General features: G+C 40.1%; 1 protein-coding gene across 2 annotated transcripts in view; it reads right to left on the reverse strand.

The window, feature by feature from the left end:
- Positions 1 to 25,508, reverse strand: part of PRDM16 (PR domain containing 16) — a 215,357-nt gene extending 189,849 nt beyond the window's left edge. For both annotated transcript variants that reach the window (XM_010567949.1, XM_010567948.1), the window contains exon 1: positions 25,182 to 25,508. In XM_010567949.1, coding sequence (XP_010566251.1) covers positions 25,182 to 25,508 — 327 coding nt within the window. The remainder of the gene's footprint in view (positions 1 to 25,181) is intronic.
- Between the last annotated feature and the right edge of the window lie 875 nt (positions 25,509 to 26,383).

Consider the following 26,383-nt stretch of genomic DNA (forward strand, 5'->3'; position numbering starts at 1 on the left):
ATCCAAACTTAAAAATGAGAAGCTTGGGGGGTGTTTTTGTGGGAGGGAATGCACAGGAGATTATCCTTCCCACAGCTCCTGTTACCAACTAGAATAACTTAGGCTATTTCTGCATGGCCACGTCTTTGCCCGTTCATTACCGAAGGAGTGAGTAGAGCTGAGGTGCAAAGCTTTCTGCCGTAGGACAAGTGGGGTCTGCATCTGCCTCACTGATCCCAAAGACAAGTTGGTCTGGTGTGTGAATGGGAGGGAGGGATCTGACGCCCGTTTCGTGCTCAGAAACTACAGAAAGGCTTGGAAGCAGTGAAGGAGGATTTATGCAAATCAGCTGAGAAAAGGAACCAATATTTTGGATGTCTCTCCATACCCCCAAAAATCTCAGAACTGTTTGAAGTCTGCCCACTGCTCCATATATCCAGTGTACTGAAAAGTATCCCAGATCACTGAGCCAGGAAGTTCTGGATCAATTCCAAGAAAAAGGAATCACAGCCTAGCAAGAAATACACACCAAGACAGTATATTGCCAGGAGTTTGATTTAGGACTTTTGCTCCAGCTCCTTTCCTCTTTTAATATACAGTTTTCCACCACACTTTCTATGTAAATACCGTATCCTATGGCTGACAGCCTCTTTTAGTAGATTTATCCATTAGTGGATTTACTAAAAACGTTTTCTGTTGAAACAAGGGCACATGCTTCACCTCAGCAAAAGACAAATCCAGAGACAGCATTAAAATACAAAACCAGTAAATCCTAGACAAGATAGGTGCAAAGAAAAACTTTTAGAGTCATTTTGTACAGAAATTGCTAGGTAGAAAAACTAAAAAAACTAGAAGACAAAATGCAAAAGTGGAAAGTGACTGAAAAAAGCACGAAGGAAAACCTACAAAATTCCCGAGCTGAGTGCCACAATAATAACGCTTAACAAAACCCCACTACTGAAAAGTGCTATTAGTTTCAATTGCCAAGACCCAATAGCACCTATTATGAGGGAAATCTCAAAATGCTTTACTAAGTTCCAGACACACTTTTCTGCATGTACTCAAAACTGTTATATCCATTTACAGAAGGAAGTGAAGCATTCAGAGTATAAGTGACATGTCCAAGGTCACACACAGAGTCAACTGCAGAGTCAACAGAAGAGTAACTAGATCTTTGCCTAAAATCCCTTGGCTTTGACTGCTAGACAATGGCTCCCCCTCCCACATAATCAACCAGTTATGGAAAGGCATAAACGCATATTTGCAGGACTAAATATGTTCACTTGAGAATAAAAATGTTTGGATGATTATCTATAAATTATATGACATTATCCAGACCTCTCTGGTTTGGAAGTGGGATAGAAATTTGATGAATTACAAGCAAGACACAAATGTTACAAGAGAAGCTTTGCTTTGACTATTTCTCTTGGTCTCTGCAAAAAAAGTAAGAATTGCAGAGATATACCAAAAGAACACAATCCCACAGATCTGAGTTTTCCAAAACCTCTCAAATTATTATTGTTATCCCTGATATTAGATTGTTTATCGCTATTGGCATTTAGTACTCAACTACTCATCTTGCTGCAAACTAAGGTTTTCTAAAGTAAGGCAGTGACCACAAAGTCTGAGCAAAAAGCTCTATCTAGAAGGCAGAAGAAATGTTGTCTGGACTTCAACAGACTGTCAGGTCTCAAATGTCTCACATTTTCTGATGAACTTATTAATGTTACTCTATGAATAAGTCTTACATGGTTTGCACATCTTAGGAGCTGTAATTAAAATAGTTGACTTGGTTTTTTTCACTTCCATTTTTTGAGATTGTGTTTGTATGTGTTCATATATATACTGATTCTCCTTATTTGAGCGCAGCAAATCCTGTACACTGCATGGTGTCGAGCTCTCTGGCTCCTGAAGACATCATGGTACTGGAAGTAGAATATATGTCAAACTAAGCTGCAAGGGAACACGCCATTAAAAGCCGGCTTTGTCTATTTTTTTTTTTATTTTTTTTTTTAATAGGCAGTGTTTGGACTACTGACATGGATAATACTGCATCTTTAATGCTTTGCAACAAATTGCCACATCAGCACTAAATACCTCCACTTAATTTTTCATTTGGATACGATGAAACATTTTTTCCCATGGAAGGAAAAGTCTGGTCTTTGTGATCGCAGCACTGCCAGCCCAAGTTACAGTAAAGGTTAATCACAAACAAGAGACAAGTAAAGTAGACAAAGAGCATCATACACTTCACTTTTCAATGGATGTTTTCATAAATGTATGAATAATTTAAATTATCATTGCCGAGTATTTATTCGAGTGTTTCAGGGGAAAAAAATGCCTCCTCTTTTTTTTCCCCTCCTTGATTCTTTTCATTTCTGTCTCATCTCTTTTATGTGCTGCATCGGCTGTTTTCTTGCCATCTGAATCAGTTTTTTGGAACAATGGGATGTATGAGGGCTGAGGGGGCAGTTGAAGAATACAGCCCTTGTTGTACACTCTGTGACTTGACATTGATTAATGAGGGTGCGGACATGGGCAGAATTTGATAGAGAGAGAAGGGGAAATTGGAGGACCTGAGGGCACCAGAAGGAGGAGGGCAAGGAGATGACAGAGAGAAGACTAGAACGATGCCAGTGACTCCGCGCAGCATGTGGAAACAGCGAGCGGCGGAAGTCACACCACTCGGGGCCATCTCCCGTGAAAGATCCAAAATAGCTGCAGAGACCTCCTGCATCGGGAGGAAGACCTACCAGTGACAGCGGGGCACTCGGGGAGCATCACACCGCTCTCTAGGTTCATCCTGCACGTCAAGACCCCTTGTGTCAATACCCTTGCCTTCGTGTGAACATGTGCCCCCAAAAACATCGGTAGAAAAAGCTTTGTTGCTTCCCCTATTCTTTCACACATACCTCAGTCTCCACCCTGTTGGTTTACTTTCAAAACCTAAACACACTGTGGTTTGTAACCTCTTCTGCAGGAGTCTGAAACACGTACGACTGTGCTTAAAAAGAACATTCAGATCAAGGCTTTCTGGATGTTAGCGGAGGGTTAGGTTGGTACCACTTTGGAGAGAGAAGAGAGTTTTCCAAATCCTGTTATTTCAGTAGGACGCCCTTTATTTTCTCATGCGAATAAATCAAAAGTACTGATGCTGGTCAGAAAAGAGTAACGTTCATACACTGAAAAGCCAGAGATGGTTTTGGCCGGCTGAAAGTTTGGGGGATGCGGTGTGGCTTTTTTTTTATTTTTATTTTGGTTTAAGAAACCCACCTTCCCCCTTCAGAAGCACAGGCCTTCAATGTGCTTAATCAGTTGGTGAAGTTGTAGGAAAACAAGTTTCTTGACTCTTGCTGGGTGGTTCAGGTTTAATGAAGCCTGAACCATACAGTCACCAGGTTTTCTTTAGTGGTATTAAATTGGAAAAAAATTAAGTGCATAATAGAAAAATTCAAAAAGAACTATGAAAAATGACTGCAAACCCTTAAGATCCTGTAAATTTTTTCTGCATACAGAAATCTTCAGATTTCTTTTGATAATGTAGCAGACAAAAGCACTTAAATATGATTCAACGGAATTTGAAATTTGTTGCTTCAAACTTAATATCATTCTTATCTGTTCTTCCACTGAGGTGCCAGCACACTTGTTCTAATCATATATGTTCTACACTACTAACAAAAAGCTTAAGTCTAAGTAACAAAAGTCTTACATCTAAGATATAGAACTATTAAGTCTGACGTAAGTTACGCATAACATTTCTAGAAAGAGGGAGAGATGAAAAGACCGGTTTGACCATGTGGAAACATTCTCCTTTAGTCTCAAAATACAAGAATGCAAAATAACTAATTTTCCTTAGGTGCGACGAATGAGCGTACTAGTTGGAGAACAAATTTTACACCTCTGTTTAGCACTTCAGACCACGGGAGTGGTTCCCCACACGAGGCATAGTATTGCCTAGAGGAACGGGCTGGGTCTCCATTTTGTGGAACTGCAATTGTAGACGAATTGAAAATAATACCCTAAGTAAAATCAAGGAATTCCTTACAGTGTCAAATGACCCAATACAAATTATAAGGTGGCAAATAATAAATGCCGGGCATGCCATCTGGCCTAAGATTACAGATAGACGGCGAAGACACATAAGCCCCGAGGTGGCATTCCAGTTGGCCCACAGTCATTTCTCTGCACAAGAGCTTCCCGCTGCTCAGAAGCACTGTCCCCAAAGAGCCTGGCCAAGGAGCCTGAGGCAGAAGGCTCGACAGACATGACTCTTCCCCACCACGCTCCAGGACTGACTGCAGGTCTTCCCTGCTCCCAGTTTGCCAGCGTGCCGAGCTGCGCACCGCTGGTCTGGGAACTGCACACGGTGAGACGGTGGATGACTAGGATAAACAAGATGACTGCATCAACACAGTGTAAGATATAAGCAGACAGCTGTCACACGTCTCTAGTACGTGGAAGACAGATCATGTGTTTACTTATTCTGCTGTTTCAAGGTACAGCTGAATAGCACTCATTTGAACTAGCAACTCTTACGTCTGTCTTGTTGGATCCTGCCCTCGGCAAAGAAAGATCAGGCCTGCTGGCTCAGACAGAACTGAAACGGTCACCAAAGTGCTCAAAAGCCATCTGAAAGCTTTACGCTGATCTGTGTGATGTTCAGTCAGCTTCCTTGACAGGGCTTCATCAAATAAGGTGATGCATCAAGAACACGGTAGCCACCAAGTGAAAACCTGCTGCTTTAGGAGTGAAATACAGGATGTTTTGTACAGCAGTAGACAGGACCTACAGTTCATCTTGGAATTATTACTGTTAAAAACAGCAATAGCAGTATCTTACTAGTCAGAAATCTTTACAGAAACCACTCTTGATGAAACCTGGAAACAAAGCTGCAGTTCCAGTAATTTCAGTCAGAGAGAGAGAATCCACCCCAAAACAGCAACAGCCCAGTTCTCAGACTCAAATTCAAATTGTTTTGCCTTTCTCCACCGCCCCAGATAAATTCGATATCTGCCAGACTACTGACTGTTCATGTGCTAATCTGACTCAGACTCTCATTCATGGCTGTTCTCTTTTGCATAAAACATTAAATGTTCATTTAAGGGGACAGTTGTCCCTACACCCTAAGCGAGAGCTCTCACTACCAGCCTGCTGGCCGCCCCAAGCGTGTCTCATTTTCCCTTCGTGTGGGGGAGAGCGAAAGATCCTGGGTTTGCTGGCGTGTGTATAAAAGGAACACAGAAGTTTCACAGATGAGGGCAGAATCTCCCCCCTGTCTCTCATCTGCTGTGACCACCACCAGGCAGCCGCCAGCTTTAATGCCTCACCCCAAGAGCAGCATGAAAATACTACATGTGGCTATCAGTTGCCTCCTGGCTGTTAGATGCACACAACCTGTTTGAGTACCGGCGATTTCTGCACGCAAAGGCAAAACAGCCTCCTGTCCCTGAACATCTGGCTGAGCGCGATGTCTTAAGATTTTTTCACTGCGGCGGAGTCTTCCAGCGTTTCCTTTTCTCTCTCTCCTCTCTGCATCCAAGACAAGCAGTCCAGTGATCACCTGCAATGGCAGCCACAGAGGGTGACCTGAGCCCTAGAGCTACTGCTGGAACAAATGAGAGAGCTTAACTAGAGCAAGACTGGCATAAAAAGGAAAGAGAAAAAAAGAGAGGAACAAAGATTCCGTCCAATTTGCTCTTTTCGGCATTGTAAAAACTGGCCTGTTTCCCAGTATATCACTCTGCCATTGAATAAGGTCAATTGCAGAGCAGTTCTTCAGTCATCCTGATGGGTTTTCATGAGAAAGTGAATGGAGTGCAAATTAGCCAAAGTCGTCACAAGCTTTTTTACTGTCACTCTAAGCCTGACAGTCCAAAGGAAAATGAGGATTAATAAATCTAACGAACTTTCTCTATTATCCAAGCCAGGTTAGGAAACTATTTATTGTCTCTCTTTTTCTATGTTTCATCCATTTTGCCTACTGTGGTGAAGCATTTCAAGAAGAAAGAAACAACAGACGCATGCACACACACGCTTGCACGCACACACAGAGCTTAACCTCTCCAAATCTGCTAGACAGAGCCATAGACATACCAGAAAATAAAGGCACTGGCATCATGCAAGCAAATCAAGATTTTAAAATAATGCTACGTCGCACATACTGTACAGTTTTGTATGAATCCTTACAGCTGCCGATTTCCATTAACTAATATGTGTTCAATGTGCTAAACATACATATTTTATGGGAGAAAGAATCATGACTGCTAGCAAGTCTTAAAAATTACCTTTTTTTTAAGACCAAAAAATTGGTTTCAAGTTAAGGGGGAAAAAATTTTTAACAATTATATCCAAATGTGTGAAGTAGATTTTAGTGTAGCTTCAAAATATTTTTTTGTTTTTAATAGAATAAGGCATTTTGGTACTGGTCTAGAATGCAAATCTTTACTAATTTATTAAAATCATTTGTATTTGGGTAGCTTTTGCAAAACTAGCTTCATTAAGAGAGAATCGCCTGAAACGTTCTCAGAGACCAGGAGGTCATTCCAAGCCTATCACAGAAGTGATGCAAAAGACCTCTAGGAACCATTTAGCATTTTGGGGGGGGGGGGGGGGGGAGGCTTAAGTATGTGTCTATGCATATACACATATATATGTATGTATATATCTATTTAAGTCCAGCATAATGCAAATCTGTCCAACTTCACAGTTGGACAAAATGTTATCCCATGTAATTTGTAATACATTGCGATTAGAACAGTAGTTTTCCTTCAAGAATCTCAAAGTCCTTAAAAACTTTCATGAATCAGTGAAAATAGATGTATATGTTTTCAGAATGCATGTTTTAAGCACCAATTAAGACATTTCACATCTGCAGTAAAACAGGTGGGGAAAAGGAGACAAAGAGATCAGTCACTTGCTAATGTCCTTGGAAATAAATGCCTGGGAGGAGACCAGCACAAATTTCAGGTCAACTGGCTCCTACTGTAATCTTAACAAAAAGTGATCAAATTCCTGATTTCTGAGGATTTAATGGCAGAAGTAAGCAAAACACACTGTAAACAAAAGTTTGGCACCAGGATCCTAATAAAAACACCCCTAGTATTACAAATAAGGACAAAGATCATAAGAGGACATCGAACTAGTCATGCACAAAACCAACAACTCTTTTTTAGACTAAAAAGCTGACCATCAACACTAGCTACAGTCTAAAATGATGCAATTTTTCATCTTCTTTCTGGTAACCACAAAAACCGTTATTTCAAGTCTTGTTTCTTGCCTTTGTGTTGGTACTGACGACAAGCGTATTCCTCTCCCATCATAATCTGCTAAACTTTTTTCATTAATAAGAAGGAAAAAGGTCAAAGGCGGAAACGCAAGGTTTCACTCTGGAAGCTGCTAAAAAAAAATTTGCTTTAATTTCTTCCATATTTCTTCGAGATAATCAAAATTGTAGCAAAAAAAAAAATCGTTAAATACATAGTTGGACATATTCATGGCTGCAGTGGGTAACAAACCAGTTTAAAGTCAAGTCAAAGAGTTTGTTTCAGCACTTTGTTTTCACCTTTTATGTGGAGACACTTACCAGAATAAATTCCCCCTGAGGAAGCTCATGCTACAATCTGACTAACCAAAGAAAAATTGTTTAGCATTCAAAGCAATCTGGGGTTTGTTGAGATTTCCCTTCTCCTACTTTTACAGTCACTTGTCATTCCATTTAATAAGAGAGAAAACTTTCCTGACCACCTAAATTATGCCATTCAACATATTAAGGAAAACACACATACCCCAAAGTAAAGGTAAAATTATGCTGCAATCATCAAATCAGCCTTCTCTTCTTTATCCCATCTGTATATTCTCCTTGTAAATGCTCGAGTATTGGTTAGAAAGCTACACGAGCAGCATAGTCCTACCTGCTTGCCACTTAAATTGCTGGTATTTTAATCTCATCAAAGAATCTGAGTTTTTCTTCCTGCTGTTTTGACTTTGCTGTCTCTTAGTCTTGTCACATTCACTAGTTTTGAATAAGTGCAGAACTTGCATTTACAGAATTTGCAATCTGCAAGATTGTTTAAGTGATTTATCAAATACTTTGATTGAACACTTATTGCTGTTCCAGTTCTGAATCTCATTTAAACTGACTGGGCTTGACATAAGCCTTTAGAGTGAACGCAGAAATGAGCCGGGCTGTGTCAGGTACGGCATGAGGGGAAAACAGTCCCACCTCCAGCCACAGCACTTCTGGAATTGCACACTGATAAAATCAGCCATGTGATATATTCCTTATTAAGCATTTTATGTCTGATAAAACCAGAATACCAACAGTCAGACAGGCTTTATCTTATTAATAACAAGGCCAGGTTGGATGGGTCTTTGAGCAACCTAATCTAGTGGAAGGTGTCCCTGCCCGTGGCAGGGGCGTAGGAACTAGATGATCTTTAAGGTCCCTTCCAACCCAAACCATTCTGTGATTCTAATGATCCAGCACAATGTCTCTGCAGGCAGGTTCATAATACACAGACCATCTAGCATCACCCAGGTTTCTAAACCAGAAACTTAGTACGTGTCCGTGGAGCTAAAGGGTCTGTAACTTTGGTACACTCTGCACAGCCACAAAGACCACATTACTTAAATAGAAGCTACAACCGCTTTGCACTCACAGACAAAACACAGATCAGAGTAACGCTGATCTCTAAAGAGTTTTGAAATATCTGCAAAGTTGAAAAATGTTAAACTTTTGTCATCAAATGGATGATGTACCTCTGGGGGATACTAAGCAAACTGAGGGCAAAGAAGTTTGAAGGTCTACATAGAAACCTAAGGCCACAACGTCAGAAGGGATGCAGCAAAACTCTTCCCATCAAAGTAGAAAGCAATGCACCACAGACAAGTATCATCAGAAGGTATCTTTTCTAACATGGAAAAGAAAAAACATCTGTAGCCACAAACTTCCTTTGCATTTACCTCTATGACCCCGTACCAAGTATGAACCCTGCGTAAACTTTTTAGCATGTTTTTTGTATTTACCCCGACTCCAAACATACTATTCAATAGATGAATTAACTGAAGCCATCAGAGGTGACTCAAGTGATTGTGTACCTGATTATTATACACTTTTGGTCCACAGAGGCACGGATCAGCTCTGACAAGGAGAAGGTGGTTCTTCTAGCAGGTTGCTCTGAGAAACCCTCAGCTTTGAAATGTTTTTATCCACTTTATGTGAAATAGTCAACATTTGTTGATCTCCAAGGAACCCATTCCTTCCTTCAGGATTTCAGTGAAGAAAATGGATGCTGAAATGGGTATGTTGATTGTGAACGGCTGTGAATGTAGCAATGGCACTGCCAGCCAACTCTGAGTCTGGCTGCTCCCATTCATTACAGACTTCCCCGGCTGTGGTGAGGCCACAAGCTAACCTCTACAGATTTGTATCAATAAATATCACAGAGGTTTTTAGACTTGGCACCTCCTAATAACAAATAAATAAATGTTTATTGCCTTTGTTCCTAATTTTGCTTAGGTTCATGAGATTGTACAGAGCTTTACCAAATCACCTAACAGCTCCCCTTGCATGTCCAATGCCTTATACTTCATTGAGGTACCATTTAAAAATAACTATTAGTATATTAAATTCGTGCAAGAGAGGGGCTTCCCTATTGTTTCAGTATTTACGGTAGAACAAATACAGTCTCCAAGAACATTTGCTGTCTGCCACATCACTTTCAATGGTATAACCATTTCGAAACAAAACTTAGAAATTAATAAAAGTACACAAATGCTATAATAAATCTCTTCAAAAATTAGAAGTAGAGATGGGCCAAAGCCAGAGTGGATTTCAAGCTCCCAGGATTCCGAGGTGATCAGATACAGAGTTTTCATCACTAATAACAAGCAAGCAGAGATAGAATAAATGAAGAGAATTTGTTTCAGTTCATAAGAGATTAAAATTACATGCTTTTGCAGCATAACGGTTGTGAGTCTTTCTTACTAAATCTGTTGTCTTTCAGGCTCATGGCATTTTCAATGCTTCCTCCAAACTCATGTGGGATAATGCACTTCCAAAAAGTAGGCTCTAGGTATGCACATTCTTAAAATCAACCACTCAACACGCATCCAAATAAAAGTGAGCTTTCCTACCCATTTTCCCCAAGAAAGGAAGCTCAGAGCCCTTTTATGCATTGTGAATGGCCCACCTAATTTAGACTGAATTATACCCTAACCTTCATTTCCCCTTTACTTCTTTGCTCCATTCAGCAGTTTCTGACTTCAGCTAATTCACTAACAATCCCAGCTGGTCCTTCCCAGCTCCCAGTTCTTTAGCACATTGTCCAAGGAAACTATGTGCTCCCATCTACACTGGTATTCCACTCTCCAATTAACCTACTGCTGAGAGGCTTTACCCCTTTCCACCATCCATTCCTCTGCACATACATTTTTTTTAACCTTTTACTTCTTGAATTAAAGTTTATAAGATCTCTTCCAGGTGAGAAGGTGTTAAATTTATTTGCTAAATGTGGTGCTGGTTACACAGGAAGACATAACACACGATCAGGTGATAGCCATGAAAAAATAATCTGGTTGATCTAGAATGCATTTCAAAGCCAAGTATTAAGGCGCAGATCTTTAAGATACAAGTAAACAAATAACAAAAGAATTTCAACACTTGCTGTATGACAGGCATATGCTTGTTCTTATTACTGAAACCATGCAGAGTAACTAAGGTCAGCCAGAGGTATGGCTGGTATTTGATCTACACAGCCCTGCAGTAGCACTGCATAAGACACGTAGATGGATTTTCTATTCTCATTATTTAAAAACAATCACTTTTCTATCATACAATTATAACTTTGATGACAATAAAATGAATGCCTATACCCATGCAACCGCATGTCCTTTACTGTGAAAGTTTTACCATGTCTGCAAGAGAGAACAGTCTTAAACATGTCCCTATTTCAGATCTATTTTACCAATTACCTTAGTATACTCTTTTGTCTAATCAGGGACATAGATGATCCTAGTTACCGGGTGCCTGATCATCACTCATCTACTTGCACAAATAGAATAAACCAGGCTAGAAACAGTTCTGCTATCTTGGGATAAAAGCCAAGACTTCAACATCTTGAAGTCCCCCATCCAACGACTAAGTAATTATATACAGAAAATTCCCACAGCAAATGTTAATAAACCTCACTTGATTCAGACTAGAGATTTGTCTCTCCTCTATTATGGTGAGTGTCTGCACATAGCCCGCACTAATAAAAAAGTGCCTTCCTTTTTACTTAAACTGTTGTGGTTATTCCAAAAACTCTTTTCTAGTGTAGATTAAGACCTCATTTTAAAAGACCTAAACTTCAATGTACGCTTCCTGAGAGCCATTTAACATTTCATTTTCTGACACAATGCCAAGTGTCTTCTTTCTAGGTAAAAGGCACAGATCTCATTGTTGACAAGATCCTAGATAAAACAAAGATTGTGAAAATGTAATTGATGGCTATTAAACACCTACCTCCCCCAATTCCTTCTTTCTTGTACATTTGCTTAGAACCAAGTGAGCATAATAGCAGCACAGTGCTCAGAAAGTGGTTTTCAGAATCAGGCAGTGAGAAAGTCAATATGGAGCAGCGTGTCCATTTGTTTTGATTTATCTCACTAACTTCAATTGACAGTTAATTCATCAGAGTAGGAAAATGCCAGTCTAGTGAAAACACAACTCATGAAGGAGAGAGAACAGAGTGGAAAACGTAGAGTGTGGATAATACAGGTAATAAATTAAAGGATACAGTATCATTATTTTATCTTTCGCGTTCTGAATTTGCTACAGTCCTACTCTTGCCAATTACAGTTTATAGTAAGCAGTAAATTTACACATGCATTTACTGATGTATTTCGCACATAAACCAGCCCTTTACAAAATGAAGCAACTTTGAAAAACAGGAAAAGACAGGAAAAAAAGTCACTTTGGCTCAAATTTCTAAATCTGAAATTTCCAGCAGATTACTACAAAATCTTGTAATAAACTGCAGGCAAGATGAGAATTTACACTGTGAACGTTGGCTTGGATCTAAAATCCACACAAATAATAAAGAGTTGAAAATGAGATTTGCAATAGAATACTGGTGCACCACTAATGCAAGTGCAGCACTGCCAGAGAGCAGGGAATGGAATGGAAGACTTACATCTTCGTAAGGTCATAAGAAATGCCCAGAGCAGACCAATGGTCTGCCCAGCCCAGAAGCCTTAATGGGGCTGCATGTCCCCCTCTTATCTGGGGGCACTATTTGGTGTGTTCCCTGTTTTAGTCCCTTGACCCCACAACTTCTCCCTTTATGTCATTTTTTATCACCCAGAAACATTTCATTTCTCCCTGGGTTTTTTTTGTAGGGTTTTTTTTTCCCCCTTAATGCCCCTTTCTCCCAAAGCACAGCTTCAAGGATGTTTTTAGGGCTGGTCTTTGCCTGACCTTACGACAACATCAGCGATGACAATGAAAGCTGGAGGCAGTATTTAGGGAGCACATGTGAGCCTGGCCAATTTGCACTGCATTTGCCTCGTAGCGCTCCAGTATCCAGAGCCATTGTATAAGAGGTATTAGAGAGAATATCCCTGCCTACTCCTGCTGCTATATCCATTTATGGACTGGATTCACACCATCCCGGTCCTCTCTGAACCTTCTGATCTACCTGTCTCCGCAGGTAGTGTGTTCTACTTTTCACTACATAAAGTAGTACTCGTTTGTCTTTAATTTAAACACTTTTTCTACTAGCTCCATCAAACGCTCCTACTACAAGTATTACATTATTTCTTAGATAGCAGTTCCAAATTTCCTTCATCCACTGCATTGTAGGACTTTGTAAACTTCAACAGCATCTACTCTACTCTACACCTTCTCCTCTCCAAACTCAGCAAATCCAGATTTTCTAGTTCTTCCTCCTAGAACAGTTGCTCAGTCCTCTTGGAAATTTCAGTTGCCCTCCCCTATTCTTTGTCCAGCTCTGCTCCACCTCTCCTCACACCAGAGCTGCAAGACAGAGGCACACCAAGGTCTACAGAGCAGCATAACGATGTCCTCTGTCTTCTCCTCAACATCCCTCCTGGTAAGCCCAGTGTACTCGGGACTTTTTTTGGCTGCCACTGCACACTGATTTCAGAGATCTGTCAGCAGAGACTGCAAGCTCTCTTCCCTGCGTTCTGTCTGCCAGTTTGAAGTTCAGCATTACACAGACACAGCTTCAATTATTCTTCCCTGGATCCACTAAATTACATGACTTCACATTTATCTAAATGGAAGTTAACCTGTGGTTGGTTTTGGCCATTCACTAAGTTTTGCAGGGTTATTGACATTTCAGTCAGCACCATCCTTGATGCTTAAGTTAGGTCTGTAAAATGCTGCTAGTCCACTTAGCAATAACACTCAATTTCTGCTCGAAAGAGTAGAGACAACTCGACAAGAATCTGAACTTCCTGGCTTTTTTTTTTTTTTTAATCAAGCTTGTATGCTTATTAAAACCTAAGCACAGCTGCAGTGGACTATAAGAAATTAAGCTTCTTTCTGTCCATTTCCCAGGAAACTGGCCAAGAGCCAAAAATAATCTGTCCTGTTTAAACTAAGTATCTGCATTTTGCCTCAACAACTCTCCAGAAAGGCAGCCTTTTTATCTCCCTTCTACACTGCTGAAATTCATTTTGGAGACGATATAAGCACTTATGAATAGCAAAAGATACTTAACTTCTGAGAGTGGACGTGTCTGTAAATCAGTACTTAGAATAGTTGGTATTTAAGAGATGAGATGCACACATCTTTTGTTTGAATGCAAGTAAATACACAACAAGGTACAAGCTTCATAACAGTGCAGTACTTTTGCATTGTTAAGCTCTCTCAATAAGAGATTAAACACAACCATTGTTGAGAGCAAAAAAGACTGCATCAACTCTAAAAATCCTATGACTTCCATATTACTAGCTAAAAGACTGTGAAGGCACAAATATGGGTTAGCAACACAGGAAGATATAAAGAAACCACAGCCTGAACTTTCATCCAAATATCTAAATTAAATCAGAAATCTTCCAAAGGTTTAGAAAAGTCTAGATGTTTCTGTTATAATCACAAGCCACTGCATTTCGAGGGCTTTTATTGCTCAGAAAGGAAAATACCAATTATCGCGGTAGGGTTTATTGGTATATATGGTCACAGGAAGATAGGAAGGTCTCATAGCCAAAATGCCAGGCTTGTTCAGTGAACAGGCTAAACTCCTCATAACCTTAAAATAATTTCAAAACATTGGTTTTTTATCTGCATTCAGTTTCTAAACATCTTGTGGTTGATGTTTGCCATCGCTTGACACTGCAATATGAATTTCACAAGCTGGTTCTTTAGTATGTTTTTGCCCTGCTGCTCACTTGAATGCTTCCACACTCCCCCCACAACTACAATTCTATCCTTTGCCTCTTCCCTCTCTTTCACCAAAAGTTGAAATATTCCAAAACGTTCAAATATACTGAAAGTTCAAATAATCTACTGAAGCTGCAAAATCTGCTTGCATTGAATTTTCATATGTAGACATTCCTGCTACTTGGCTGGACCCACCAGTCCCATTCCACATGCACATCAGCATTACTGCACCCCTCGGTCAGAAGGAAGCACCGCCGGGCAGGTTCCCAGCCTGCCTTTGTGCTTCGGCTGTGTTCCTTGACTGATGGTAGAAGATACACATCCAATAATACGGCACTAGTAATAACCACCACGACCGATATCAAAGGCTAAGTCACTGGAGCTGTATTTAATTCTTCCCTTGCAAAAGCTTTCAAGTCAACCCAATTAAAGTAATCCACCACAATGATTCAAGTTTTAGAGACAAGGATTTCCCCCCCCACCTCAACTGAGCAGCTTGTGATTTAACAGTAATGTTTCAAAGTTGTTAAACAACCCTTTATTTTATTACATAAAAGATGAAGAAAGCTAAAAGGTACAAGCACTAAAAAGATATCTGATGTCTTACAGTATTAGGGGGGGAATTATCCAATTCCGCTAAAGCTAACAGCAGCTGCCTGTGTTGTACAGAAAGGATATTCACCCAAACCACGGTTGACAACTCTCCCCTCCTTCAAGAGACAAATATTTATTCCCCTCCTCACAGCAAGCCCTTTGGACTATGGCTGTTGTCAGCTAAAAGTGAATCTTTTATTTCATCTCGGGCTCTTTGACACTTGTCAAGTTCACTTCAAAAAAATTTCATCTCTTGCAGCATTAAAATCATGCTCCCGATAAAATCTGTGCTGGTCTGCTGCACGAAAATACTTTTAGCACATACACATGTAATCCAGTTTTAAAAACTTGCTTTAAATCAATAAATTGGATTTAAGATTGCAAGAACCCCTCGTTAACAGTTCTGAAAAAGCTGGAGCCTGTCTCGCCGTGCGGCAGTTTTTGTGCGTCGCCTGTACCCCCCCCGCACCTCCCGGGGACAGACTGGCCTACCACCATGGAGCCCTCCGTGTGACGGCCAGCAGAGCCGGGGGAACTCGGTTACGGCTCAGACCTACCACTTTCTGACTTCAAGACAGGAGGTTTATCCAGTTCCCCACATCACTCTTCTTTTCCAAACATTTGGCTTTGGTGATTTCCCCCCCGCCCCTTCCCTTTCCCTTACTCCAAGTTTAAGGCAGTTCACCACTTACGGTCATTTACAGCTTACATCTCAGTAAATCCAGAAGGTGTCTGATGAAAAAGAGGGACTAGCCAAGCATCTTAATCCCCCTGTTCATTCATGCTCTCTGTAATGTTCTTTCAGGCCTCTGCTGAGAGACTAGGCTGAAATGAAGGCTGATAAATTAGTCTGGAGGGAAACAAGGCAGATTCTGCTTGTAAAAGGTCATTCCAACTTTGTTCTGGGTGAGGGTTTATCTTGACTGCAGCTGCGACAGACAATGGCCGGGGCCTAAACGGCAGAAATCCTAGCTCTGCTCATGAAATTACTGTGCTGATAAGGTAGAATGGACTTCAGTGAGATCTAAATGGGAAAAGGGAGGTGGGGGACAAGGGTGAAATGTAGGTATTTTTGAACATGATTGAACAGGGATGACACAATAAGATGTACAATTAAAGCAATGACTTGCCCAGGCATTATCTGAAAGTGAAGAAACCTACTGCTCGCTAATCAGATCAAAAGGAAGAAAATACCCACTTCTGTGTGCTGAACAAACTGCCTCAGTACAAATGCAGGCACGAGTGGGCTGAACGCTGCACTTTCTATACCGGAAAGGTTATGAAATACATTAAACATAAAGCCGATTCTTAAAGATGAGGGCTTCTGAACTACTGCACCATTCATGATACATTACATTGCTTCCCGAACGCACTGCAGATTTACTTCACTAGCAACATGTTGCCAAGAGCAGCCTCAATAAGCCCCACTAAAGAGCACACACGAGCAGGACATCTGGGCGAGAATACTCTTTGGCGAAAAGCACTTTCATTTTTTTAAAGTACATTTTGTGCCTTTCTGGGGCAGAGAGAGTAAATGACGGCAAGTTCTGACGAACCGCTCTCTAGTCTGTGCTTCCTGATGTGTACACAGATTGACTTTCCTTGTGAGAGAGACGCCTCTCCTTTATTTACACATCCCACTTGAATGTGCATGTCTCTGATCAATGCAAACACATTAAATGGTCTCAGCATACTGTTACCAGTCTGGAACCCGATTACGCTAACCAGCTTCCACTCAGGCCTGTGCCTCAGATGACCTTGTTATCTGTTTGCTTTCAGAGAGGACAGAGAGAACCATGAAATGAAGAGAGACGCAGAAACGAGTCAAGGTGGGTATTTTATACAGACACTTCGCAAAGGGGCTGGCCTTAGTCACGACTTGAAAAACAAAGCACACGATTAGTAATAAAACTTCCAAAGACACCCCTATGCATGGAAATGCTCCTTCCACTCCGACTGGCCAATTCGCCACCTTGCCTGACCACTAGACCTCCTCCTGCAGACATGCTTCTTCCCTTCATGTTTCTAAATGTGACTCAAACTTAGCTTCACACCTTCCTTGGATAAACAGCCCACGTTTTTCAAAGCTGTAAACTTTCATTACAAGGACTGTCTCATTTCGTACAGGTCCCAGTACTTTGCTGTGATGAAAAGCACAAAAAGAGGAAAGGATGAATAATTAAATGATATGTTAACAAGTAAAGAACAAAGACCCACCTATGTCCCACCGCTTCAGAAAGAGTGATAGACCCAACTTTTTATTTTCACCTCTATATACAACATAACTCCCTTGCATTTCCAGAGCCAAATAAGAAGCAATCAAAAGGCCAAAATGTGTGAAGTGCTAAGTCCCACAAAGTAAGAGTTGCTACATTTAGCAGTTCTCCAATTCTGCGGTGCTGCTCCATGTTTGCTATAGGAAGAGGAGGACTGTGCCAAATTATGCAGAGAATGTCATTCCCCCTTTCTCTACAAGTAATTAACATAAAATTTTACTCTGGAAGAGTCACTGTTGTTACTTCTTGTATCATACAGTGTGAGGTAAAGAAATTTAATTTTAAACCTTCAGACTTCATGATTAAGCAGGAACTTCAGTGAGGTTCACTGAAAGGTTTGCTAATGTCACAAACCTTTAGAGCCTAAACACAGCTTTAAGTATTTAAGCCTTGACTCAAAGTTGAGTAATGACTTTCTCTAATGTCTTAGCACAAGGTTACTGGAACTCAGGGGCTAGGGAGAAGCTACACAGAAAAAGGACCCCGGAAAATAACTGGGTGAACACCTAAAACATTCAGCCGGCCAGGGTCCCTCGCACAGCAAGGGACAGTACAAGCGAGGTGCGGGTAGCATACCTGTAAGTAGGAAAGGTGCAGCAGCTCTGACCTCGGCAGCCAGTCCCCAAGTTCCCTAGAGAACTTGGGCATGTTCCCGTATTGCCAGCTTACCCTGGATCCCTCGATGCCACACTATCACGTGTACATTACCTACTAGTAAGTAGCACAAAGACTGTCTTCTCAAACAGCACACACATCCCTGATTACCATGTAGAAGTAGCCCAAGAACTGCAAAGCAAGTTATTTTGCATTGCTTCCACCTTCTGAAATTGCAACTGAAAGAGTCCACAGAGTGATGCCTCCTTTAAAGTCCCATGTATATTTATGGTTTAACTCTAACTTATTGATCACTTCCTTTACAAAAGCCTACTGTGTTCCAATGTTCCATCAGCCAGGCTTTTCTGGGAGCGGACAAAATAAAGGTTGGATTTCTATGTAGGTTAACATTCCAGAGGAAGAAGTAGTGCCCTGTATTCTGCAAGGCTTTTGACAACTAAAAGAGCTATTTTTCAAACCCTGTGGTCACCACTGAGCTTTTCGTGGGATTTTCTTTTCCTCCTTTTTTTCTTTTTCTTTTTTTTTTTTAAGTGTGGATGATAAAATACTGTTTCAGAAGCTGGTATTCATGGATGTCTCTCGAAGACGAAAAGAAAATATTTATTTCCTTTTTCTGCTTGTGAATCAGAATGTTCTATTTAAAGAAAGTGCCCTCTGCCGGATTGCTCATGAGTTATTACCCCTTATGGAAATAAAAGAGAAATATCAGGAGGTATTCTTAGTCATTCCCTTCCCCTGTCTCTTCTTTTTTTTCCTTAATTCCTTATATACCCATGTTTTAGAGAAGTGCCTAAGATAGAGCAAGATATCTTGGCATTCTTGGGCCTAAAAAAGACTTACTCTTTTAACCCTGACATTGAAGCATTTGGTGAAATATCAAAAAATGGTACAAATTTCAGCCACTTCACTTGGATGTCATAAGGTGCATTTTTCACTTTTATGCAGGATTGATATTAATAAATTACCCCCCCAATAGATTTAGTTGTAGAGAATGGGATTTTGCCTTTGATACAATAAGCAGTTCCCCTGCACCCCTCCCCACTTTTTCTTTGTTGCTTCTTTTTCTGAATCAAAAGCCAGTAACATGTGCCTATTGGCATGTTTTTAATACCAGGCATAGGAAACAGTCTAACAATTGACAGCACCTGGAAGTTGACTCTTCCCCTTCCTCATGATGGTCTCCTAACACCAGAACAAAGGCCATATACTGCGGAGAAAATTAAAGTGTTGATGTTCTCACCACAGTTGCTCTCTGGAAAGGGGACAGTATCTAGCACATGCAAAGTTCAGCAACTTTATTGGCCAAAAATCGCACAGTATTTAGAATATTTAGAGTTCAGTAAGTTCTTTTTCCTCCTTGAGATTTTTTTTTTTTTTTCACTTAAGTGCCAGGTTTCAGTCTAAAGCAAAAGTTTATCTGCAGTTTTATAATGCATGTATATATACGTTCTAATTCTGGATGCCTGTTAGCAACTACTAGTAGCTAAGGGCATATCTGGGAAGTCCCAGAGTGCTTTTACATTCTGCTTACCTTATGAACCCATAGATTCTTTCTTTTTCAGAATTATTCTAGCCAAACAAAACTCTGAGAAATTGTGAAGTAACCTTGCATGGGAAATGTCTTCGGCATAGGTAACACGCTCCATCTAGGGAACGGCCATGCACACCATTCTTCAGCAATTTCCAAGACTGCTCATTCCCTGCAAGAGCATTAGATGTGGTTTTGAAAACAGCAATTCATAAGCTCTTTTTCCCTGAGCGATAGAATCTGTTATAGTAACATTATTCTCAAGCCAAAGGGAAAGGCAGAGGCCAGAGAAAATGAATGAATCAGAAGACACATGAAGAAAAACTACAAGGAAATGTCATCACATCCTTTCAGTCTAAAAGTTGAAAGAACGTTAGCAAGAGATGAGTGCAAACACGTTTGGGGATTTCTCTGCTCATTTAAAGGACTCATACTTCTTTTAGCATCTCTTGTTAAGAAACAGGACAGACAAGAACATGCTGCTTTAACAAACTATCAGCTTCTACAGTGAAATGAGGGAATTGGGGCTGTATGTTCTTTTAACTGGGAAGCATGACAAAAGCATCGCAGTTAGAAAAACGCTTAGAGTCTCCTTCCTATTTTAATATTTTTAAGACTCAAGGAAATACAATACAATCGTCCTCTCAGCAATCAAGGCCAGTCATGTGAAGTAAATTTTCCTTGGCACTTACGAGCGTTTCTAAAAAACAAACAAACGAAATAAACAAAAAAGACCCCCACACCAAAATTCAAATATTCTATTTTGTGGGAACAGGGAGGTTGAACTGCTATGAATCACTGACACTATAAAGCATGTTCAAAAACCAGCAGTTTTCCACTGGCACAGATGTGAAGCCAAGAATGCCTGCTGCATCCTTAGCTGCTGGCTCTTATTTTTTCCACAGTTATTTGTCTTTCATGGGACAGCTTCTATCTTCACCCTGAAGTATTAAATGAAAGCACTTATTTTTCATACGTAAAGAAGCCTGCCTCTTACACTTTAGTGTAAGAGAAGCCTCTTGTGTTTCAGCAAATAATCTCTTAAAATCTAAATTAAAACAAAGGAACTAATAACTATCTTTTATTAATGTTATTTACCCTGTGAAGCAAACTGAGCTAAAAGCATATCTGATTACTTCCAAATTCCCTAGAATTCAGTTGCTAAATTTCCCTCCAGGATGTGATTCCCATTCTTCTCTCAATGAGCAAAATAAACAGTGCTATGATAAATATCATTATTTACTCAACAAAGTGATCAAAATCATTACGTGATTTTTATTTTTTTTTAGGTCCCAGAGGCAATAAAGTGAAAACATGCTGTGATTTATTTGGGGTACTCTGAATGGTATGTTCTGTGTCAGCAGGCAAGGAAGTAATAGGATCAGGAGAGCAGAGCAGAAATGCAATCACGTCACACTAAATAATCACAAGGCTTTTAGTTTGGGTGGTGCCTTTTAAGGGGAAAAAAGGTAGATAAACATGATCAGCACAGTAGTGTCAGGGAATGAGGCACAGAGGGAAAACACACAGCACACCATCCTATACAAGCACTTACTGAATCATCTCTGTGAGGGGGTGGGGGCCGGAAGGCCGACATATCTCATTTATTTTTATGAAATGAGCATGAATCACTCACTGCCATCCCATGTTAAAAAATCCCTTGAATAATAGGTGTGGCTTAATTTAAAGAATATTTTTAAAAACACATTCCACAAAGAAAATGTTGGAGGGAAAACATATAAAGAAACAAGATAGTAAAGACTTGCGGCAGATAAAGTAGGACATGTATTCACCCAGTCTTAACCCAGTCCCTCATGCCTGGCTAAAAGGAAAAACATCTATAATAAAAAAAATTACATATCTTTTTTTCAAGATATGGCAAGTAAGACACAGCATTCTGTATTCCCTATGATGTTTTAGGCTATTAGGGGAAATAATGAGTAAAGCTGAAAGTTTCAGCAAATAGCATTCTTCTTCTACCTCCTGGAGCTAGATGTTTTACATCAGAGCCAGGTCTGGATCAAACAGTTTAGATGAAGAAAGAGCTGGCCCCTACCTCCAAACAGGAGCCCGTGTTTTTTGAAGACTTTGAAGAAACACAGTTAACTGCTTTGTCTCATTTTAATTTTCACAGATCTGGTCTTATTGAAGTTTGAAAAGAGAAAGCTATTTCTGCGGTGTTAATGCCTTGGATAGAAGAGAGAGATCCGTTTTCAAATCAAAGCCTTTAATAGCACATTTTCTAGCCCCACTAAAATGGATTTTTTCAATTACAGAAATTGGAAGAAACAGATCTTAATTGTGAAGTTCAAACTGAAGCATTTTTAAATTTGTGTTGTATTTTAATATACTGAATTAGCATGCTTGAGCTTTAACTAAAAACATCCACAGAAAAGCAATAAAAAAATGCCTTCCTACACACCTACATATACACAGTCCACTCTGACATCCTCCAGCACTGTTTCATCCTTTATGCTATCTACAGCGATTGGGGCCCATTACAGATGGGCACAAGTCCAAAGATATTAAGAAATTTGCATACTGACCATGTTCAGAAGCCAGATATGCACTTTTAAGCACAAAGATGCGTCCTACACAACAACATAAAACAGTTTCTAGCAAAACTGAGATGTTGCTAATGAATGCCCACTTCAAAATGTGGTGTAAAGCACTCTTAGATATTACCACTTTTAGTGGCACTCTTAGTTCAGTCAAAGTCTGACAAGTTTCCTGTGATGAAGGGCAAGATCTTTTTGTGCAAAAGGCAGAAACACTATTAAAATTAAGGAAGTGATGACTACTAAAACCAAACAAAAAAGTCCAGGTTTTCAGGATTTGAGCAGGTGGGGTGGAGTGTCCACAGAAGTAGCATTATCAAGAGTATAAACGATAGGAAATGAACTGAGAAATACGAATAGAGAAGAAGGTTGGGTGTGAAGAACATATAGCTTTCCTGAAGTAAAAATACTAATATAACTAATAGAATAGGCAAGTCAAGTATAATTGTAATATCTCAATTAGCCAGCAGTAAGGAGTTATGTGTAAGAAGTCTTACAATAGCATTTGACTTTCAAGTCACCGCAAGTCAAAACTGCAAGTTACAGAGAAGTATTGTCAAAAAATAATGTCAAACTGCATAAGGAACACTTCTTATGGTACAGTACAAAAACTACACGTGTTAGATTCATCACTAGTGTAAGAAACAACATACAGAGGCAGAAGTCTAGGCAATAAAAAATTCCTCCCCTTTTCTTTTTTTCTCTTGCTGCCAATTGTCTGCCTGCTCAATTTTATTAACAGAGGATGGAAACATATCCCAAGTTACAATTTCCTAGCACAAGTGACATCAAGTAAAGCAGCCTAGGACACCTCTTTAAGGCTTTTCCAACCTTGCACTCAAAAGAAACTGCTCAGAAACCAACAAACGATAGTATTTATTACATGAATTCCCATTTAGCACATGAAGGTATTCCTGTATGTTGTTCCCAAGTGAAATGATGAAGATACTGAGTGACTAAAAACAGGTTTCTGAACTGCCTTTAAACATACTGGGAAGTGGAAAACTTCAAGAGTTATCTGCAAGTACAAGCAAAGTCAAAAGAGATAGTGTTAGGGTGGGTCTAAGACAGTGTTTGAGGATATCTGATGGAGAACAAATAGTCCTTCCTTTCAGGTATGAAACGTACCTGCCAAATCAGAGAACAAAAGAATGCCGCTAAAATGTGAGAAGTACCCCAGAGAAAGAAGGTTTGTTCAATTACACTACAAAAATAAACAGTATCGCAAAGTCAACGTAGACTGAAGTTAATAGATACGGCTTTTATCAGGCCTGGTATTCAGGGCAGAATGGATATAGGGAACATTTCTTAAAAACATGAATGTAAATACAAACTTTTATCAGAAATATAAAACACAAGGACAAAGGTTTGCCAAGGTCATAGAAAAAAAGACTGGCATTACTCAAATTTGATCTGACTTCCAGCAGCCAAGGAGGATAGCACTTTGTTCCAAAAAACCCCACTAATTTAAAAAAAACCAACCAAACAAATGCCACCTATAACTACTAGGTTCAGAAAAAATAATTCTCCTTTCTGTAGGAGCCAGTTCCACATTGCAGCCTACAAATAATCAATATTGCATATTGCTAGAGGAAAATTGTGCTTAGTTTCAGAGACAACTTAAAGCGATCAGTACATTAGGTAATCTCAAGCTGCCTCATACCTATAGCTTCCCTGAAACAGACAAGTATTTCCAGTATATTAACAGGGATTGCCCCCCCCCCAAAAAACGTGTTTTGAAACTAATACAGTAATACTAAACAATCAAAACTCTCAGCTGAATTTCCCTTCTTTCTCTGCATTAGGAGACAGAGAAAGGGAAACTCTCGACTCAGTCATTCAACCAAACTCCAATTTTAGCTCTTCAGACATCTCCTACTGCAGAACAACAAAACATGATTGAGTTTTGGTTTTATAGCAAGTGGTTTTTTGCTTTTTCCTGCACTTCAGACACGTTAAAAAAGTAAACAAAAACATCTGGACATACTACTTTGGGCTTCAAACAATCTAACTTTTCACTGATTTTTCAGACTTCACAATCACGAGTGTAAACATAATCAGACACAATTTAAAATGTTAATGCTTAAGTTTGGCCTTTTTGACCTCATTTTCTAAGAAAATAGGGCTTCTGTGATTGCACTGTTGGCTTGCCCCCTTGGTAAGTCTTACTGCTTTATCCCTTAGTTATTTCCCACCTCTGTACTCCAACAGCTTTTAAAACATGGCTTCACATCAGTTAGTGGCCGATGGAGAAAACAGGCCAAGTTATTGCTTCATGCAGGGGAAAAGGGAGGTAAAATTCAGCTTCCACCTATTTTGAGGGACAGGGCTAGCCTATCAAATGCCATGTGAGAGTCCTAGCCAGCCACATCTCCCTGAACCAGCTGCCCCAGATGCAGCCTCTTCCTCAAGACAAAAGACAGCAGATCTGATGCGCAGCAAGGGTATTGTAGTGCTGGGGTGGACATTAGGGCTACAACAGAGAAGCAATTATATATTATATAATGGACACTGGATGCACTGGGATAGGACTGTGGACACAGAGCATAAATCCTAGGCTACATTTCACTGTTCACAGAATCTAGTATAATTTATGATAATTCTTAGGGGTATAGGTATTTTCAAATCAAGAATATAGGAGCAGGAAGAGACTAAGATGATTTCTGGGACAATCCCAGAAAAGCAGGGAGAAAGACAGGAGTTCTGGGATAGTGCTGTTTTTCCTATTCCAGACTGTTTTTTGTTTAGCTCTTAGGGAAAAATGACTTTCACATTTCTTTATCTTTGCTGCAGAACAAGAACTCAAGAACATCTAGGGTGTTAATGGGTACATGCTATTTTTCTATGCCCAGTTAATAACGCCTGCACAGCTAACATGGACTGGAAGTCAAAGGTAACACACCCAACTACAAAACATGATGCGACTAATCATATTTCTCCCATTGCGACAAGTTCTGAACACAATTTGAAAATGACAAGCACTTTAAGAAGTGACCCAACATCATTTAAAACCAACCTTCTAAAATGGTGCTAGAGGAGTATTTGTAGCCCAAGAAGCTATCTTAAAAAGGATTTCTGCTGCTTTTTAAATACTGCATGTAATCGGGGATGCAAAATAGCGCAGGGAAATACGGCATTAGCAAAGTCACTACTTCCGTCCCCAGGCCAGTCAGGACTCAGTCTAGCTTTATGAACAGTTTGCACAGAAGACAAATGAATGTGATTATCACATTCAACACGCTTACCTCCCATCCAAAGTTTGTTTCCTTTAATGTGCTCCTTTGTACTGTCATATAGGGTCCATATCTTTCCCCAACTTCAATCTTCTTTTTGGCCCAAATCCCTAGCCCTGCCCCTGGAATCGAAGATTCTCTGAGTTCAAAATCTGGTGGGATTGGAATGTCATCAGGAATGTAGACGGGAGCTTCATAAGGTGAGCCCTCCTTGGGAGTGAAGTCCTCACTGGTGGGAAAGGGTGATGGAGGTCCGACAGGAATGGGGGACATAATACTGTCCTCTGTTTCCTCCTCTGCACTTTCGCCAGCAAGGAGATCAGGGTCGGTCTCGTACATATTATTTACAATCTCGCTGTCACCTAAAAGGGGAAACAGCAGAACAAAACACACTGAAATACTCACGTGAACATTACTTAATCTCTTCTTGGGACAGTTTCATAAAGCCTAGTTCGCATGCTTTAAGGATAGAAGTAATGGCAGAAAAAAAGATAATCCTCACCTACAGAACTCAGGTAGAACTGAGGTAAGAATATTCATGCTGGTTGCACAGTATTCAGTGCTATTGAAGGATGAGATGAAAGCTACTGGCAGGCCTGCCATGTTATACTGGATCAGGGTTACTGTAGCGGTTGTCTTTCAATAACCGAAAGAGGGAAGAAAACACAGAAGAGGTGTTCGAGGTTCCCTGTAACCATTTATTGTTTTAACTGGCTCAGTGTATTTTGTAGAGGAAATAAAAAAGAAATTAAGGTAAAATCTGACTTAAGTTTGGCAAGAACTGTTTGCCTAGTACTTGGGGTTCTTGGGTTCAATGCGTCACACCACAGAAGCCGTGGCTGATGTGACCTTCCAGCTACATTTCAGCAACGCACCTTTTCAGGTGTAACAAAAGCATCGCTAGTCTGTAATGCTACTTTAAGACTAATATGTCCTACTTGCTTAAACAGCAAGCATTTTAAGCTACACTCTCAACCACAGTACAGGTGTTGGTTCACTGAACTCCACAGGACGGGGATCTGGTTTGCAATACTGCTACAACGGTCAAAGAGAAAGCTAAGGAAAAGCTGTACACTTCCCTCTGTTCCACACAACATCTCATAAACTAGACAGAAACAGATTAGCCCAAGTAGTATTATTACATTATCCTCTAAAAAGAAACCCAAGCACTTAAAAACATGAGCCTAAAATGCTTATTTAATTTCATACTATTC

This window comes from Haliaeetus leucocephalus, unplaced genomic scaffold (genome assembly GCF_000737465.1).
Source record: "Haliaeetus leucocephalus isolate CR32 unplaced genomic scaffold, Haliaeetus_leucocephalus-4.0 Scaffold230, whole genome shotgun sequence".
NCBI classification, from domain to species: Eukaryota; Metazoa; Chordata; class Aves; order Accipitriformes; family Accipitridae; genus Haliaeetus; species Haliaeetus leucocephalus.